Below are 14,578 nucleotides of genomic sequence, written 5' to 3'. Positions count from 1 at the left end.
TACAAATAGCAGAAGGTACTTCTGAAATACGAAAAAAAGTCAGAGGAAAATACTGGGACCGCTTTTTAGAGGAGGTATCTTTTATGAAGTCTCTAAGTGGGGTATGGAACGCTGTAAATAAAGTAAGAGGGATCGGAAGGAAAAATGATGCGCATCATGACCTAAAAGGAATGGCAAATGAACTCATGAAAAAATGGGCATCTGTCTCTAGTTTTAGTAATTTACCAAACAATGTTCAGGCTAGTTTACGTGTGACTGCATCGTTCAATGAGACGACAGTTAGTAAGAATGCAAATAGATATGGTGGATGAGACTAGTTTGCCCTTTACAAAAGATGAATTGTTGTTTGGAGTTAAAAAAGGTGGGTCGACTGCCCCTGGGGAAGATGGGATAACATATGAAATAATTAACTGTCTTATAATGATGGAAGATAGCCCACTACTTGATTTGATCAACCTTTGTTTTGAAAATGGCAAATTACCCATTAAATGGAAACTGGCATTGATTGTACCTGTACCTAAGAGTAATGAGGAATATCGACCCATATCACTAACATCCTGCATATGCAAATTAATGGAAAGGATGATTCTTAATAGATTACTTTTTATTATTGGTGATCAATTCTCTCAAAATCTGTATGGTTTTATCAAGGGCAAGAGTACAACAGATTGTGTTCTAAGAGTGCTGTGTAATAGCAATGTAAAATGCAGGGCATTTATTGATCTCAAAGGAGCATTTGACAGGGCAAATAAAGATGTCATACTTGAAGAGCTTGTGAATAAAGGCATTAAGGGATCATTGTTAAGGTGGATTGAAAGTTACCTAAGTGAAAGGAGGGCTAAGGTCTGGTTTCAAGGGCATGAGTCTGAAGCAATGGATATGGAATTGGGTACGCCACAGGGGGGAGTTTTAAGTCCAACTCTGTTTAATGTGTTAATGGATCGCATTGCAAGGCATTCCTTTCCTAGTGGTACAGAAGTTGTAATATATGCTGATGACATTATGATTCAGTGCACAAATGAGTTTGTTTTGAAAGAGGCTTTAGCTGATCTACATAATTTATGCTTACACATGGGATTAGTTATTAATGAGAATAAAAGTAAAATTCAATCACGTTCTCCAATTGAAAATGAGATATCTTTATATGGGAGGCAGCTGGAAATGGTAGGAACTTATAAATATCTTGGTATGTATGTTGGTTTTCACAAAAGTATGGATGAGGTCAATTATGTTAGAAATATTTGCCTGGCAAGGTTAAGACCTTTGCAGGTATTGGCAAACCGAGGTAATGGTGCCGGTATACCTGTATTGCGAATGATGTACATAAGCACAGTTCGTTCAGTTATTGATTATGCAGCCCCAGTGGTAATGTGTTATTCGGAGAGAGAATTAAAGAAGTTAGAAATAATACAAAATCAAGCAATGCGCATAATACTAGGTTGTACCATGAGTACGCGCATAGAGATCATGAGAATGGAGTTGAATCTTCCAAGTATCTCTGAAAGAGTTCAAGAAATAGTCTGTGCAGCAGTTGTCCGCAGCATAAGGAGGGGGGAGGAGATTTTAAAAAAGGCTATTGATATGATGTCAGGTAACTGTAGAATCTTGAATAAACCTAATAGTTGTTTGAGAAAACTATATAGAATAGTGTTAAAATATGACGTTGTTAAATACTGTGTTCAATTGGAAAGAGTAATATGCCCAAAGCCATGGTTGTGTTGTAGGTTAAACATATCTATAAGTAAGTTGGACTATAAAAAGAGTGAGTGTAATATATATGCGTTAAGACAGTAGTTTCTTAGTAAACTGAATACGTTACCTAAGTGTAATACCATTCATATATACTGTGATGGCTCTGTAAATGGTAACAAAGCTGGCTGTGGTGTGGTTGTTCGTGAATATTATGAAAATGATGTTAGTGTGGATGAAATGATGTCTAAGAGGATTGAAGATGAAACATCATCTACGGTAGCAGAGTTACATGCTATACATGAGGGACTCAAATTGGTTGTTGATAAAATGAAGGATATGTTTGTATTTGTTGATTCCCAGAGTGCTTTGCTAGCCTTAAATAGTAAAACACCTACTAGTTGTGAGGTGGTTACTCTCTGTAAAGGGTTGGTTTGTCGGTTACAGGAGAAAGGGATAATTATCAAGTTCATTTGGGTTCCATCACATATTGGTATTCCATTAAATGAAGTTGCTGACAATCTGGCCAAGGAGGGCATACAAAAGCCTCACATTGACATAGAAAACTCTATGAGCTTTAACAGAATAAAAAGAGGAATGAGGATAAAACGAGAGGTTTGGGGAACAGAGAAGGCTATAAAGATTTTGGAAGAAGGCAGCGTCAGTATGAGGCATTATTTGTTTGTTAATGAAAATACTAATGTTACATACGGCAAGATCCTTTCGAAAATTGATACTTTTGTAATGAGGATGAGGTTGGGGTATAATTATTGTTGGCAATATATTGATGGTGATGGTATACCCTTTTGATTGTGTGGTGAAACATACTCACATACTTTGCATCATTATATGTTGGAATGTGATAAATTTAAGGAGTTTAGAAATGTTTCTATTAATAATGTTACTGAGCAAGTTTGTTTTATTTTGAATAATAATCTCGCAAAAAGAATTGTTAACAAGTTTCCAAGGTTTTATTGGAATAGATAAGAAGAGCATAGTAATAATACTTTTGTTAGGGATGCATTAGCAGGTTAATACATCCCAATTGATGTGTCAATAATTTGTTTCAGAATTATTAAGAAATCTCCTCATTTATTTTGGAATACGTAATTGTGAGTCATTTGCCTTTGTTTCAGTATAAAATTTTGCTTAACTTTTTAAAATAAATTTTCTTTATTATAACGTTTAATTTTATAACTTTTGTTTTGTATGACATTTACTTATTGTATCTTTTCGTATGACATTTGCTTATTGTAATTTTATGTATGACACTTGCTTATTGTATTTCTTTTTCTTTTTTTTATGACTTTTGCTTATTATAATTTCTTGTATGACATTTGCTTATTGTATACTGGTATTTGCTTTTGCTACTTTTTTTTTTTTGCATGGAATCCATTTTGAATTTCGTTGGTGGGTATAGCAGCATGCTGCTACACTCCATTTGATGTTTGTCAATAAACTTTTTGAATTTGAATTTATAAATAAAGTAAGTTGCATTTTTAAACTACAGTAATGGCTGTGATGTCGGTAAAATGCAATCGGCTGATGATTTCAAGAATGTAAACATTACCAGAATGCAAATGGTGCCTGAACATTATGTTCATAAATTATAATACGATACAGTGCTCCCTGCTTTTTCACGCTCCATTTTCTGGAACACATTATTCATAGGGGAACTTTCACTAATTAACAGATTTTGTAGATAATATTACTACAGTGTAAGTACACTGTAAAGTATTTTTATCATAAAAATCTAAAAGTGAGTCTACCGTGGCCTTCTGCACATGCGGCTAAGGATACTACTGTCACGTGGATTTGTATGTTAGGAAAAATATAAATTTTTGTTGAATTTGTCACATTTAGCCACAAACACAACATGAAGAAATACAGTAATTAGTGAATGTAGTGTTGCTCTACAAAAGAAAACAGGACTTAATACTACGAGAGAAAACGGCTATGCTTATGTATACAGGGGTAACTTGATTAGTTGTCAAACATTATGTAAGACAGATTTATTTAATTTGTATTAAAGATTTATTTAATACAATTGTATTAAACATTTTATACATATTTTGCTGTTTACATTAATAATATTTTAAAATGAGTAAATCATTATTATAAGCATTTTATGGGGTGTACAGTAAACCCCGTTTTTGCAGGGGATGCGTACCGCAACACCCCGTCCACCTGAATAGCAAAAATCCGCGAATACTTAAAACCCCTCTAAAAAGACACTTAGAACTGCCTATTTTGATAGTATATATAAAAAAAAAATGCTTATACCTGAGTATTTTAATAGTTTTATAACAAAAAATGCATTTAGTCATGAAAATACGAAAATACAGTAATTACTGAATATTTCTGTGAAAAATAACGCGAATGGGCGAATTTTCCGCGAATAATGAGTAGATACTTTCCACAGAGAAATCCGCGAATACAGGGTTAACTGTATATACATAAGAGTAACAGTTGTAAAAGGGTACTATTCTATGATGAAATAGAGTGGTTTGGGATGTATTTTTGTTTGAATTGATATTAAGTTGTTTTAGTATGATAATTTAAAATATATTTTTGTTTGAACTACTAAATTAGGCAGTGCACTTTTAGTTATAAGCATTTTAGTTTAAGGGGTACAGGGTATTTGGCAGTTATAAGCACTAATAAGCATTTTTAGAGGGGATTGGATTTTGTATTTTTAAGGTGGGTTCTGGAACCTATCCCAGCGAAAAATTGGGGGAGCACTGTAATACGACAATAATGCATACAGTATGCAAAACAAGTTTCATTAAAATGATCACTCTTAATACAACTGTTATCTGAATTCAGGAAATAGATATCTTTCGGTGTAACAACCTTTGCAGGGTTGAGAGTTTCTCTGTCTCTCTTTCTCACATGTGCCGGTTTAAAATACAAAAGCAGCAGCTTTTGTTTTTTGCTGAAAATGAAACCCAGAAATGTTTGAAAACAATGACAGGTGCCAGATCAGATCTTCTCAGCGCACTTTTCAAGAAATTTAAGCTCCGATGAACCATAGATGTTAGCATTTCCGGGAGGATACTTATGGAGCAGGCCAGAGTTTTCATTAGGAACTAAACCTAATGAATGAGTCATTATTCATGAGCTTTGTTCTACTTTTAATGACACAGCAATGTATATGAGGAATGAGCTTACACGACTGTTTACTTACAGGTTTTTTATGAGCAATTTCTGTCATCCAGGATTTTCTGTGGTCCAGCTATGACCTGGTTCCAAGGGAGCTAATTTACAGAGGTCGGACTGTACTGCCCAACATTCTACATACTTTACGAGATTGTACATATGAAGGTCACAAGGACTAAGCTTGTTTAACCACATGAACTGGCGTTGGCTACACCTTACATACTTCAAATCATATCACACGCGCACACACTTCAGCAGGGATACAACCTAACCAAACCTTCCCTTAGCATAGGGCACCATGCGCTGACCTGGCCCCCTTCACATTCCCAAACTAACAGGGAGCTTGGACACGGGTTATGTCAAAATCTGACTCAATGCTATGCTGGTCAATCAAAAACAAAATACAGTCCAACCTCTTAAATCCAGAAACCTTGGAACCAGGCAACTGCCAAACCACAGAAAATCCCTAAAAAATGAAGCCCCTATGTAAACACACTCTTGCAAGCTAATTCCACATACAAATAGCCTAGGTACAGACTTAGCCTACTACTTGGCTAAGTTCTGACATAGCTTTTTACCATTTGATTTCTTTTATTTTCACTACCATTTTACAGTATAACTTCATACTGTATAATTTTCTTTAAAAGTGTACTGTACTTTATTTAAAACATTTAGCCTACATTCCCGAGTTAGCATAACTCTAATTAAACTACAGTACTTAACTTTTCTCAGACTCTGCAGATTATCGTTGATTTTCATCTCCTAATTTTACTATCCTCATAATTATCGCTATTAGTTTCTTCATCATTTATTTTGACTGTAGAGGGTAATGAAATGACAAAAATAAAGAATTTCAGCGATCACTCGGTGCATTTGAAAGTCGCCGTCAAAACGTAAACAATGCACACCGTCATCTATTGAGGAAAATGAACACCAAACATTCGCTAACGGGAGAAAGCTTGTGCTTCTTACCTCTAGTATCATCTGATCTTATGGGTGGCATATCAAATGGGTAAATATACAACTATATAAAACCTACCACCTGTAAGTCTTTCAAGCACTCCAAGAGTACGGAATTCGGGTGTTGTCAAATATCTCATTGTTTGGATTAAAAGTTTTGACTTGGCAGAGCCTTCTTAAAAAAATATATTCATTTCAAGTTAATATCAAAAACATTGGACTTCACTTGCTTTCATTACTATTATTTTCATCAGAACAAAACAGACATGGCAAATTTTTGCTGCCAGGAAGTTAACAATACGTGGCGCCGCCCTTATCGCCGAGCAACGAACTAATGGTGGCTGATTCAAAATATAAAGCCGAACCACGGGACCACAGAACGCTGGTTTTAAGAAGTTCAACTGTATGAACTGCTTACCTTTTCCAAATTAGCTAAGGTTAAAATAATTGGGTTCTGTCATCTTCTTAGCCAACTTCAGTTGGAGTTGACCAGGGGAAAATATTTCAATTGCAGAAACACCCAAACCTTACACTGAACACCTTTCAGACACTGCTTACTTGCACAAAATTTACAGGCAACTGCTGGTACAGCAGTGTCTGCAGGCTTAGAATTCAGTCTGTCAATTGAGGTGTTATTATATAGCAATCATAAGTACTAAGTACTGTACTATTGGAGAGGTGCTGCTCGCTGGGTCCACACTGAGCTAGCCTGATCATAGCATGGTGCCCTAGGTTACAAGTCAAGGTCTGATTAGGATCCATCCCTGCTGAAGCAACCCTTAATATTATTTTAAGCAATCTAAGGTGTAGCCGATGCCAGGCCACATTTGAACAGAAAATTAGATCCAACAACCTATATAAATATGCACCATCAAGTAGGCTACATAGATTGGGACACAAATTAAGCACTCTTTTGAGAAAGTCTAGGCATATTCATATTTCTATGGTCATGTTAGGTCTAAAATGTGTAGTCAAAATTCTGCTTCATCTAAAATGTGTAGTCAAAATTCTGCTTCAAAGTAAAAATACACACAAAATTCCTAAAACAACTAACTCTTGATGTATTCTTAAACATAATATGCAAAACAACTACATTTTACTGCCTCACATATCATAACCCAATGTTGTAAACTGATACCTACCTAGCCTAGTAGTTTTCCAAACCTTGTCTGTATGTTCAACAAACCTGACCACAGCTCAGGCTATGTCAGCACGCAATGGGTGTTGAGTTTCCGTTCTTGCAGCATGTGGCTTAGCCTTGGCTGCAACTAAATGTGGCCTCCTCAAGAGCAAACAAAGAAATATTTCAGCAGGGATGCATCATATAACATTCCCCTAACCTACTGCGGCACAACCTAGTTTTAACTGGGTTAAGGAAGGTTAGGTTATGCTGTATCCCTGCTGAAGCAGGCCACAAGTAGCCATGTGTTCAAACAAACTTATACCCATCAACTTTTGTACAAGGTTTAAGCTATGGTTATTTACTGTTTGTAACTTAAGAGAACTGAATCTACACTATCCAAAATAAGGAAAAGTTAAGACAGGAACACGTTAATATATTTTTATGTAAGGTATAGGTTAATCAGTTGAAGACAAGGCTAGGCTACACACTAAAACAGACTGTCACCCATTTATATAGGCTACATACATACGACAGGCCATATGCAAGCTTGTGAATCATCAACATAAGCATATTTGTCAGTTGATGCTGGGTCAGGAACATGCACTCTAAGAATTTTCCATAAGATAGCCTAAGTGGGTGTTCAGACATGGTGAGCACCCCTGTCCTCTGCTTGCCAACAAGGACACTTACCTAATATGTGCTACCTATTTGCTCTTACCCTTACATAAAGAATATTCACCTTTACCTACACATACATCAATGAACTTGCCTTATTACTGGGAGGGGTCACATTCGTTTTCCAAGGGGGAAACCAGAAGTGGGTAGAGGGTGGCAACAGCACGAATGCATTAAACCGGGCTTCATATGCTGGGTATTTTTGGCAGAGGAGGCGATATGCTACATTTTTGTTGAATGCATCTTCCCTTCTACCGTAATTTGGTACATCAGCCCTAGCGTCCTTCCAGTAACATTCAACATTCTGGGTTGATGCCCCAGTTTCTGGGTGGTTCAAGGTTACTTGTGTGTACCCTTCTAGTTGTAATTGGGAGTATGCAGCCCAACAATCACTTATTACCTTCGTGCCCGGCAATATCCACTTCCATATTTCGACCACTTATGTTTCCATTGTATGGTCGGGTACCAGGACCATAAATATTTTTTGGGATTCAAGTTGGAACCCCCAAACACCCACACTCCTTCAGTATACCTTCCTTTATTGTATTTTCTTTTGCTGAACTTGGAAAAAATTTTGCCGGGACCACCAATTCGAGTGATGGTACTTTCCATGTGATGTAGTACAACTTCCTGGCAAAAGTTGTACCCAATCATTTATGAAAAAAAAAAAAGCTAGCTGGCTCAATTGCAAAGGTGCATGTTCTCGAACCAAGTTCCTATCAGCCCTGATAAATTAAGGCGACGATGTGCTTGTTGACCAGCCGAATTCTTGATTACAGTACTTTATCCCATCAGAATGATATTTTTGGATAATTTGACAATAGTAAGGCAACTAGGTCATTTATACATTAAATTTAAGACTTTGTGCTGTGCAAAAAAGGAGAGTTAACTCCCGACCCATAGATATAACGGAAATATCAACAATACTTAATTCACAGCTGATGCAAAGATCCACAACGGTTGCAGACGTTCACGTGACAATCAAATGGACGAATTAAGAGCAAGGCTGACAAACCATGCTGAAGCGAGCATAACCCTAGGCCTATGATTGGTTGGGCTGGATCAAATTTATAACAGAGAATATAATTGGCTAATAAAAAAAAATTGCACATGTGCAGTAACCCAACCTGGTTGGTGGATGCGTAAAAGCCTTTGACCTAACGTTCGAAATGCCCCCAACCATAACGCCATACTGCGGCAACTGGAAGAACTAGTGGAGAGCGACCTTGCATGTCACCAGTAGCTACTACTGTACTGGGGACATAAGAAAATCTGATTTAGTAACAAAATTGTGTGATTATGAAATTGTATTTTGGTCGGGCAAGTTTGTCTTGTCAGGTGCATTTTAGGGTAAGTTACCTATTATAATTTTTTGCATGTAACAGGCTATTTACCAAGACATATGCTATGCAACTGTTGTAAAGTTTTACCTTAGCATATTTTTTACGACTATCTTGGTAAAGATATTATTTACTTTCAACCTTCTGAGGAAGGTAGGGTAGATGACTGGGCATGAGACTCATGGGTGGCTGAATTTTCACTTTTCACTCAATATTTATTTTCACTTTTGAGAGAATATTTAGAGAGGAGAGAGAGAGAGAGAGAGAAAAAAAAGAGAAGAGAAGAAAAAAAAAAAAAAAAAAAACTTTCAAAAGATTGAAGCTTCGTTAACAAAATGAGCTATAGGAAACTGCCATACAAACTAAAATAAGCATGAGAAGTCTTTGTAAAATAAGTGTTGAAGGCAATTTTGAATCCAATATGGTGTCCCCCCAAAAACTGATGCAAAATGAATGGCAATTAGACAATTCCTTCCCAGAGCTCAATTAACTGTGTACTGAACACTAATTGCGTATAATAAAACAACATTTTGTTGCCTATACTAGTGAAAATATGAGACATGGAATTCCCTTCCATCATGTGGTTGAACTGAAATGTGTAATTACGCAGTGTTTACCCTATATCAATTTTTTTTTTTTTATACCATGTGCATATGCATATCTTCCTCTTTGCATCGATGTATTTTTTTTTAATTTGGCCATCCTTAAATTTAGCCCGGACGGTGAGGGTCAAGAGAACCAAAACCATCGTAAGGTGTTTCTAAGTATTAGCTCCATGCCTGTTTTTACCTTAGAAACTGGTTTTTTCTACACTTATAGGGTTTCTGATATGGCAGTGCATTTGTTTGGGGTAGTTTACAGTTTCGGTTGCCGGGCCGCATAACACAATCTGCCTGGGCTACAATAACTCCGCCAAGGTAAGTAGTTCCACGACCCGCGTGCCCCAGTATCTTGCCAGTTTTCTAATTGCTAAGATGTCGTCCGTCCAGTCAGCGCATCCCTCCCACGTGCAATTTGCTGCCACAAACCCGGTGACTATCCTAGATCTAGCAGTGCTGTGCAACGACGAATGCTCTTTACTGGTATTTCTAATGAAAAGTGGCCTGATATCTGATTTTAGTGGTGTTTGTGGCCACTGCAAAGAAGGAACCATTGGACTGATCAAACGTGGCGACAGTTTCCAGTGGTGTTGTAACGCACGCCACTGCAGGAAACACAGATCCATTCAGAGGGCTCGTTCTTCTCTGGTTTGCACCTTTCATTTAGGACCATTTTAATTCTCATTCACGGCTGGATTCACGAACTTCCCAAGAAATATATGCAGATGACTCTGAAAATCGGGTCACCTAACTGGTACAATTTCCGCCGGGAAGTTTGTATAGACATTTTGGTGCAGGACAACCGGAAAATTGGCGGGCCAGGACACGTCGTGGAAATTGACGAATCCAAATTTGGAAAGCGAAAATTTCACAAGGGTAGACGCTGTCGACAGTTGTTGGGTTCTTGGCGGGATTGACCGGGAAACAAAGGACACGTTTTTTCAAGTTGTTGCTGACAGAACTGCAGAAACACTCCTCCCAATTTTAATTGAAAACATCCACCCTGACTCCATTGTAATTTCAGACTCTTGGAAATCATACCACACTTTAAGCCAACATTTCAAAACACACAGTAACATTAATCACTCATTACACTTTGTTGATCCAGCAGACAAAAGCATACACACAAACACGACAGAATCTACTTGGTGGGTGTTGAAGAGTATTGTTTTGCCTAAAAGCGGTACTGTAAAAAATTTGTATAATTCGTATTTCTCAATGTATTGTATTAAAAATGCTACCTATCAAATGTTGATTGCCCTTTTAAAGTCTTTTTGGAATTAATTAAATGTTCATATCCTTTAAATCCAGTCGATTCAATACCCACCAAGATGCGGCCTAATTTCGTTGAAACCCGACAATCCAGAGATGTTGCCCTACAAACGGATTCGTCAATTACACCCGTCCCTGTTCCAGTCGTCCAGATCACGCCAAAACCAGCTGTCCCAGCTCAAAAGCGAAGAAGAATCAAGCCGCCGTCCGATTTCTCAGATGATTCCGACTTCTGCTAAGGTTAGTGGGGTATCTGATCATTTTCAGGTTAAGCATTTTAGTGGCTTTCTGGGGGAGCCAGCAAACCCCCACAGCCAGGGCACGCCGTCTTGTTTAAGGTTAGGTCAGTTCGTTCTGGTTAGGTCACAACCTTGCATTTTGGATGAATTGTGTTAGCTGGCTTTACTGGAGGGGTCCAGTGTGGGCACGCCGTCCTGTTTTCGGTTAGGTTAGGTTACTTCTGGTTGGGTCAGGACCTAGCGCTATGGGAAAGGTTAGGCCTGTTTATGAAAATGCTGGGACACATTGGCTTCCGAATCGCCGCCATCTTGTTTGTATTCTTCCGCCAGTTTCCTAGACGGAACCTGCTGCCACCTGGTGATGGGTCCCAACTATAAAACTGGCAGACGACAGCCTTGCCGACCTAAACTGTAGGCGCTCCTTTGTTTGTTGATGGCCAAATGGAATGCCCTCAGCCGGCTGTCCGCGGTGAGTTAGACTATGGCAATTGACGTTTTTCTACGTTATTTTACTTGTTTTACAAGAATTTATAGTAATATTTTGTCGGTCGGCTGTAACTGAACTATTTGACCTTTGAAGACTACACGACTTGAATTACCTAACGTGGGGTAGGTCTAAGCTGGCATCCCACGGCAAGCCCACCACCCCCCTCCATAGCTAATATGGCAAAATTGTAAACAGTAAACACCCCTATGGTACATTAGGTTGGCATTTTTATGGGTGTTGGGTAGATTACAGTTTCAGCTGGGCAACTCATTCTGGGCGGTGCGAGATCCCTCCGCCAAGGTAAGTAGTTCCACCCAAACAGCTGACGACCAACGACCCAAATGCCCCGCGACCTTCCTCAGTCTCTCCCGGGTTCAAGAGTTCCTAACATGGCTACTGTGTCTTCCCGTGTCCATCGATCCGACCCACCGGGAATTTGGGGCTAAGAATCTACCCTTATGGATTTAATTGCTGGTTTACCTAATGAAAAGTGGCCTACTTGACCAGCGGGACTTGTGGCAAGTGTAGGTTGGCATTTTAAACGTGCATATCCCTTAAATAAAGCCTTTTCAACACCCGCCAAAATGTTTACTTCCGACTTTGAGGTACAATTTCCAAAAGTTATATATTTAGTATTTTCACGCCCTTCTGGGGGTCCAGGGGGTGGGGTCGGTTTCGTTGAATTTGGGCGACCTAGGTCGCTGGGAGTTCAGGGGCGGCCCCAGCCAGGTAAGGGCACGCCGTCCTAGGTTCGGTTAGGTCGGTTTCGTCGTTGCGCCGCCATCTTTTTGTATCCGTCCGCCGATTCTCTAGCCGGTACCCACTGCCACCTGGTGGTGGGTCTCGGCTAGATATCGGCAGATCTAAAACCCACAGCATACTGAAACTGTAACCGCTCCTGGGTGTTTACATTACAATTTTGCCGCAGTAGCTTTGGAGGGGGCTCGCCGAATGCTGGCTTAGTTCTACCCTGCGGTAGTGTAATCTTCAAAGGTCGATTACAGTTTAGTATAGGCAATATGACTTTAAAGCAAGTAAAATAACATAAGAAAACGTCAACTGCCATAGTCTAGCTCACCGCCGACAGCCGGCTTAGAATTACCTATGAACTGTTCCAAACAGACGCACCCATGCTCTATCTTGTGAAGACCGTGTATGGAAACCCATTGTTGGATGGACTTCAGGGGTTAATTACATTAATTACATTCGTGCAACATAAATTGAAGGTAAACCCATAATTAGCATTTTATGTAAATCCATAATTAACAAACAAAAAACTTCAGAAAAAGTTAAAGTTAGAAGGAAATCGCCGCCGCGGAGCTACTACTTAGATCTACCAGGAAATGGCATACTATGAAATCTTAGGTTTGTTTTCGTCTGAGGAACCTGTTCCCGTCATTCTAGACTCGCCCCAAGAATCAACAAGCCTACGCTAGACTAATGGGTGGGGGTTCGATTACATTAAGAAGAGGGTTGCTACGCCTAGGCCTACGCGTCAGTGTCCTAAAACTATGGGTAATCTAATTTCCTAAATCTAAGGCTAGTCTAACTTACAACATCCCTAAGGGATCCAACCAGTTGTTAGCTTAACCAAACTTCATCCCGTTGTCAGATTTGGCCAAGCATGAGGGAACAGCTACCATTATGAATAGGCCTAAGCTGTTTGGTAAACAAGGCTTCGGGTACGAATCACGGTCTCGTTCCCGCTGCGGTTGCAAAAGAAGCCACCACCCGACTGACTTTAGCAACCTTCTTTCTCACACACTGCCTTATTAAAATGAAAATTTGTTTATAACAAAGAACCAAGGCTTCGTTGGTTGTAAACAACATGCGAATGCACGGGTATGCAGGCATGAGGTACCAAACACACGGGTTTACCACTAACGGATTTAGGCTCACGTTGCCGGGAAAACCAACGAGCTCAACTAATCACATTAATACTACTTTATAACGGAAAACTTGGTTTTATTATCACCACATTTCAAAACCTAAGGTACTAACCGGTTTGCTTGTGTGTTATTATTCAGTTTAAACCTCTGCATCCGCTTCTGCTTAATAATTTCGTCGAGAGATGCGTCCGCCATGATGCCGTTTGAGACCGAGTTGCGTTGCGTCGAGGAAGTCAATTATCGAAGTGACGTCACGAGAATGATGCAAGTTTGTTTTCCTTATTCAAGACGCATTGTTCATGAAAAATGTAAGCATTTTCAACATTGTTTCACGTAAATAGCCTTTCATTACTTCCATGAGATATTCTGAGTGATCAAACTGATATTCAATTAAAATATAAACCACAATATACAAGAGCTTCTTCAAACGAAAACAAATGCTATCGATGGTGATGACGCCGTATACAGCAAAAACAGACACCGCATAAACCATGTCAATACTCAGTATAAAGATTTTGCCTAGAATATAATCTACAAGTGATTAGCACTTTTTAATAAAAATTTCACGCATTGCATTTAATGTGGTAACGACCGTTTTATTGTTATTATAACCATTTCCTATAGCAATTGCACGCTTCTTCAAATTCGTATGTCATGGGCCACAGTGACCTGAAGTTCGTACATACCAAATCCGAGTGAAAAATATATATCAGTCACATTGTTTTAACTTCTTTGTTTTAACTGCTAGCATCACTATGCTTGGAAAACAAAATAAATTACAAGGCGTGCTTTGTAGACATTTGCTAATGATGAATATTGGCACCATGAGATCGTGCTATCGCAATAATTATTGAACTTTGCTAAGTTTCAGGTAAGAAGTTTTTATAATGGCAATTCTGCCATACCGAATGATGAAACTTTAGCACAAAAAATTACACATTAGTGAAGGTAGTGCAAGGAGTACATAAATTTGCAAATAAATCTGTATCTACAGAAAAAAAATTTGCGCTAGAAACAGAAAAGGTGGGTTCTCGTCGTAATTCGACATTGTTACCAGATGTGAACAATTTCAACTGTGAAGTCATTTTACAATAAAAATGAGGAAGCTGAAATTACCTCAGAACACAGTTTTCCTCATTTCGTCGG

General features: G+C 38.6%; 1 protein-coding gene across 5 annotated transcripts in view; it reads right to left on the bottom strand.

The window, feature by feature from the left end:
• Nucleotides 1-13,813, bottom strand: part of LOC136842638 (polymerase delta-interacting protein 3-like) — a 49,308-nt gene extending 35,495 nt beyond the window's left edge. For 2 of the 5 annotated variants that reach the window (XM_067110255.1, XM_067110256.1), the window contains exon 1: nucleotides 13,545-13,702. In XM_067110255.1, the coding sequence (XP_066966356.1) occupies nucleotides 13,545-13,627 (83 nt within the window). In that variant the 5' untranslated portion in view covers nucleotides 13,628-13,702. Of the gene's footprint in view, nucleotides 1-13,097; nucleotides 13,412-13,544 lie in introns of those variants that run through there. The other 3 variants (XM_067110257.1, XM_067110258.1, XM_067110254.1) reach the window with 2 other exon arrangements.
• Nucleotides 13,814-14,578: the final 765 nt, after the last annotated feature.

This window comes from Macrobrachium rosenbergii, chromosome 10 (genome assembly GCF_040412425.1).
Source record: "Macrobrachium rosenbergii isolate ZJJX-2024 chromosome 10, ASM4041242v1, whole genome shotgun sequence".
Taxonomy (NCBI): domain Eukaryota; kingdom Metazoa; phylum Arthropoda; class Malacostraca; order Decapoda; family Palaemonidae; genus Macrobrachium; species Macrobrachium rosenbergii.
Note: the sequence above shows the minus strand (reverse complement) of the source record. Positions and strands in the feature narration are given on the sequence as shown.